Here is a 4915-nt window from a genome sequence, read left to right as displayed (position 1 = left end):
TTGTTCAAATGAAAGGATTTTCATCAGATGAAGGAAAATAATAAAAATATGATAAAATATAAAACTGGCGTGGGATCGGTCATGGCATGGTCGGCTAGTCAATGAGTCCAATCCCTTGGCGCCTTGGTCAATATTTTTATTATTTATTATTTTCTTCCTATTTTTCTATAGGTAATCGTTTCGTTGTATTTTGAAATACTCGTTCGTGCAGTGACTGTTAGTGCATTGTCATTGAATACACTTTCACCATATAAGTCGGGGCTTACTTAGAGGTAGCTCAGACCCTCGGTTGTTGATTATTTATTATTAATTGTGGAATTCAGTGGAGAATAATTCACAAAACTGAGTAATAAGATGTTTATTATTAATTCATAGGATCAGCTGAGGATTCGACTACGAATTCAGAATAATAAAGTGAGCATTACCATTCCACGGGATCGTAGATTCGACCATAGAATGGAGTAATTAAGATTTATCTATTCCCATTTATGAGACCAGTTGTAGATTCGATCATGAAATCGGAGTAATGAGATAATATAGTTATTGCTATTCTATGAGATCAAGCCGTGGATTCGATCATAGAATCAGAACAATTGTTTATTTCCATTCCATGGGACCAGTCGTGGATTCGACCATGGAATAGGAGCAATTGTTATTGCCATTCCATGGGACCAGTCGTGGATTCGACCATGGAATAGGAGCAACAATAGATTATTTTGGGAATTCAGTAGTGAATGTCACGACAGAATTAATCTTAATTAGGAATAATTAACTTTGTGGCTCTATACTAGCAGAGCAAGCTGTCTAGGAGCATTAATTATCCCAATATGAGCTTGTCGGTAAGTCATATCCTTTATATAGTCAAGGTAAACTCGTTGTTTGTTCCTGAAGACGTTATCGCTCTATACTAGCAGAGCAAGCTGTCTAGGAGCCGTCCATCTCGTGATACTATATAGAAATAATCACAGAAAGCGTTCAGTATTCATGAGATATGTCGTTGTCCGGCCGTGAGACTACATATCTACATGTACTCTGAGAGAAAGTACTCTCCGTTGAGAATTCATGAGAGACTCGTGCCTCGATACTCACGTCTGATTGCTGGATCAGAGGTTCGTATAATTACGAGTTTACGATTTTAGCCCTTGTTGAAAATCCACCATCTACAAAGAGTACGCAGGCGAGGTTGCATTAGCTTCTGGAAAAATTCTTTCGGATACTGATTCTGATTCTGACGAAGAAGTGTTCCATGTTGATCCAGTTGCTAATAATCTTCTTAAAGAATGTCATCAGAAACTCTCGGAAGCTGAAAGCACCATTTTCAGTGAGAAAGTTAAATATGACATACTTCGTAGTTGGAATAAAGACTTGCAAGACCAACTTGATTCTATTGGTGCAAGAGATTATCTCAACGAAATACGAATGCTTAAAGAAGAAATTGCCGGAAGTCGAGATCGGGAAATTACTCTTCAAGCAAAGCTTGATAACTTGGAGAACAATGAGATGAACTTGTTATTTGATTCGGAATGAGATAACCCCAGGGTTGCTCGAGTTATCATTATTAGCTCCTTCATTCTCAACTTCGGTATTTGATACCTAATACGAAGATTACATGAGATTAGGATCATCCAAGCATGAAACCAAAGGAAATCATAAAGTTTGGCATGAAAGTGAACTAATGATACTTAAGTTCTTCATTTTACATGCTAGACATCAGCAAGTAACGTGAAAGTCACAAAAACACGTTTTACAACAAGCTCGTCTGAGAAGATTTTACACTGCCATGTACAAAACGACGAGCTGGGAGAAATTGGCGAAGAATCTAAGGCTGAGTTATATACCGTTCTCTTCGTATGGGTCTTATATACAACCTATCAAAATTTCATGACAATTGGAGGAACGAGCAAAAAGATGTGGTCAAAACATCAGATTACATGACAGCTGAAAATTTTCTGGAAGTCTCCTGGAAGTTTACTATTTCGCTGATTTCACCTCCTAAAAGTGCTCAAAACTCTAAAAGCTTCTTTGTTAAAGCTTGGAAATTTCCTGAACATAAGGATACACTAGTTGTGCGCCCGTGCGTTGCACGGGATCAGATTGGTTGTCCCGAAGGTTTACGCCACCAAACTCATGGTATAACATGGTAAGTTGGCTAATTATGATAACCTCACACCGTTTTCTTCACCTTACATGCATTTACAAACAAAGCATTAGCTAAATATTCCTAATGAACTTCGCTCCAGGCCACCCTAAGCTATGGTATATTGATAATTTTTAGGCCTTGGTCTTGAATTTACATACGGACTTGCAATTCATCACATGCTTTGCAGATATTCGGTAAAAATAGTCATGCTTTTTTTTTTTTCTATCTTTCTCAGCTTGAAATCTCTATCTTGAATTTTTCCCTAACAACACCTTGTATATTTTCAATCTGATCACCAAGCATACCACTCACACCATTTAAACAGGCACATACCTCTTTTCTTTGAAGAAGAAAATGAAGTGTCCCGACTCCCCGGCATATAATTAAACTAAATCATTGAAACAGACATGTATAAAAACGATACACATGCGAATTGTTCATGGTTCGAAATTCTGGTGTCCCATGTATATAAATAAATACAACCGAAAGGTACCAAACATACTTTAGAACCTGTAGCAATCACTTCTCTTGGACCTAATCAGTATACCAGCTCCCGTTGCCGCAGCCATTAGCACATACACCCCAATTGTTACACATATTCTCTGTAGAAAATTTGTAGTGCCAATAATATGAAAATCCAAACTCCTGCATCCACTGGCAAGAACATAAACGATAGTTCAAAATAAATTTCCAACAGAAAAAGAAAAGAGAACAATTGGATAACTAAGATTATGAAGATGGCAACCGCCTATTCCAATCACTTTCAAATAATTTTTTGTTATTGCCTTGTCATAGCTTACACATTCCCCTTTAATGAACATTTCAGGCCTCTCCTTGTCATGGTTTTCTTCTTCTAGAATTGATAAATGAGAAATTACTAAACTTACAAAATCAAGATAATTGTATGCCAAGTCCTTCCATCAAAAATAAATTAATAAAATGCAATGCTACAAAATACTACTGAAACTCTTACATATATTATATAGGCAACCATTGCAGCAATTACAACAGGTTCACTTCATCCATAAGATTGGCCACAATAACTACCACATTACATAGTGAATTACATAATGGTATGCACAACTACCGCATGTATTACCTTGTTTTCAGTATTTTACAACGAAGACATCAAACCTTCAGCCAATATCTCCACAAAACTCTTAGCTTTTCCAACCTTGATTTTCCTCCTCTTAGTCCCAACCTAGATTTTTGCTAGACCCGAGAGAGATGTACTCAATAGCATATGTAACACAAAACAAAATCTAATGGGGTGGTATGTTAAGAAAAAACTACTGATACACACTCTACTAAAGACATCCAGATAGCCACTCTAGGACGACTAATAAGCTTTCGTCAGTATAATAATGGTTACAAAACTATTACTACACACCCTTCTTATCTACGTAATTATGCTATACAAAACCTTAAAAGAAAGAAAAAGATGGACAGTTCAAAGATATCCTTTTCTAGGCTATAAACAATTTCTCGTGAACCATTTTGTTGTACCCGTTTGAAAATATGTTATTCCTATGCAAGGCTTCGTGCGCCAACTCCGTATCAGACATGTAAAGCTGGTTGTAGCCCTGTTCTTTATCTTCTGGAGGCACCAGCGAACCAATGCTTGACAGCTCTGACCTTGTATTCCATACTATTGTTATCAAATCGAACTCCCGTTGAAGTAAAAGGAAGCATAGAGTAGTATGTCCGTATATTTTTTCTAAACATATTTGACCATTAAAATCTAACAACCTCATCAGAGCATCTGGTCAATCTTTAAGAAGAGGTAGAGAGTAATATTACCTCTGGAACAACATACGCTAAACTCACAATTGACTACACTCTGAGATATTTTAGTCCTCTCTTGATACCAATCGGTTGCACCATAATATCGCCATGCATGAGCTGGTGCACCAAAATCTGATTTTCACATACCCAATCCTGTGCAAATTAGTAATGAATAAAGCAACGGTAGTAAACTATGGTGGTATACATAAAATGGAAAATATAATTTGTCTTACGTATAGAATTCTCAACATCAGGTTCCTCGAACATCTCATCTTGATCACTTGATATCAGAGATGGATTCCAATGGTATTCCATCTTTTTTGGTCTATAAATCGCACATACAAAATAAACTACGGGTTTTAGTTATCAAGCAAAATCAATAATCAATACAAATCAAATAGATCGTTGGAGAATAGGGTTTAGGTTTAGCAAAAGAGATTATGGTTAGGGTTTATGATTTACAGTAAAAAACTTTCAAAATAAAAGAAACTAAATTATCAAAGCAAATACAATGAATGAAGAAGAAGCGGCGAGAGAAAAACTAAAATATAAGAATACGGATTACTAAAACCTGCGTAAGATTGAGATTCGCACTATGTCTCCTACCACAGGTATACCATTGGTGATTAGGGTTTAGTTTGTAGTAATAGAGTTCGGTGATTAGTGCTTGCGCATAGTAGCAGAGGGATAATAAACTCTGTTGATAGAGACGCAAGTCTCGGGTTTTTTAGGTTTGATATTCGGTGATAATAGGGAAAGAGCAGTGGTATCCCACGCTGCTGGACGTCAAGGTAAGCAAGCAGCATGTTTGCCGTTGGATTTTATTATATACGGTTGGATCAAATTCAGTTTACTTTTCCGAAAAAACTACATCTTGCAAACTCCTGATATTAGAAATCAGTCCCCAGAATTTTTTTTTATTTATCTTACATTCTTTTTTTTATTCTTTTTGTCTTGTTTTTAAGGGCCACCATTGGTTATAGTTTTCTG

At 36.4% G+C, this 4915-nt stretch overlaps 1 protein-coding gene across 4 annotated transcripts; it reads right to left on the bottom strand.

Moving 5' to 3' along the window:
- Positions 1-2520: 2520 nt before the first annotated feature.
- Positions 2521-4669, bottom strand: LOC113334422. Of its 4 annotated transcripts, none has more exons than XM_026580686.1 (5): positions 4497-4669; positions 4159-4250; positions 3941-4057; positions 3647-3775; positions 2521-2794 (listed from the first exon to the last, which is right to left on the bottom strand). In XM_026580686.1, the coding sequence occupies exons 2-5, from the start codon at positions 4238-4240 to the stop codon at positions 2730-2732; spliced, it is 393 nt and encodes a 130-aa protein (XP_026436471.1). In that variant the 5' UTR covers positions 4241-4250; positions 4497-4669; the 3' UTR covers positions 2521-2729. The 4 variants fall into 4 exon arrangements, 2 of the variants coding, with proteins under 2 accessions (XP_026436471.1, XP_026436464.1); XM_026580679.1 differs by having other exon boundaries at positions 3647-3770; XR_003352788.1 differs by lacking the exon at positions 3647-3775.
- Positions 4670-4915: the final 246 nt, after the last annotated feature.

Source organism: Papaver somniferum, chromosome 1, assembly GCF_003573695.1.
Source record: "Papaver somniferum cultivar HN1 chromosome 1, ASM357369v1, whole genome shotgun sequence".
In the NCBI taxonomy this organism is placed as follows: domain Eukaryota; kingdom Viridiplantae; phylum Streptophyta; class Magnoliopsida; order Ranunculales; family Papaveraceae; genus Papaver; species Papaver somniferum.
This window is presented reverse-complemented; position numbering and strand designations above follow the sequence as displayed.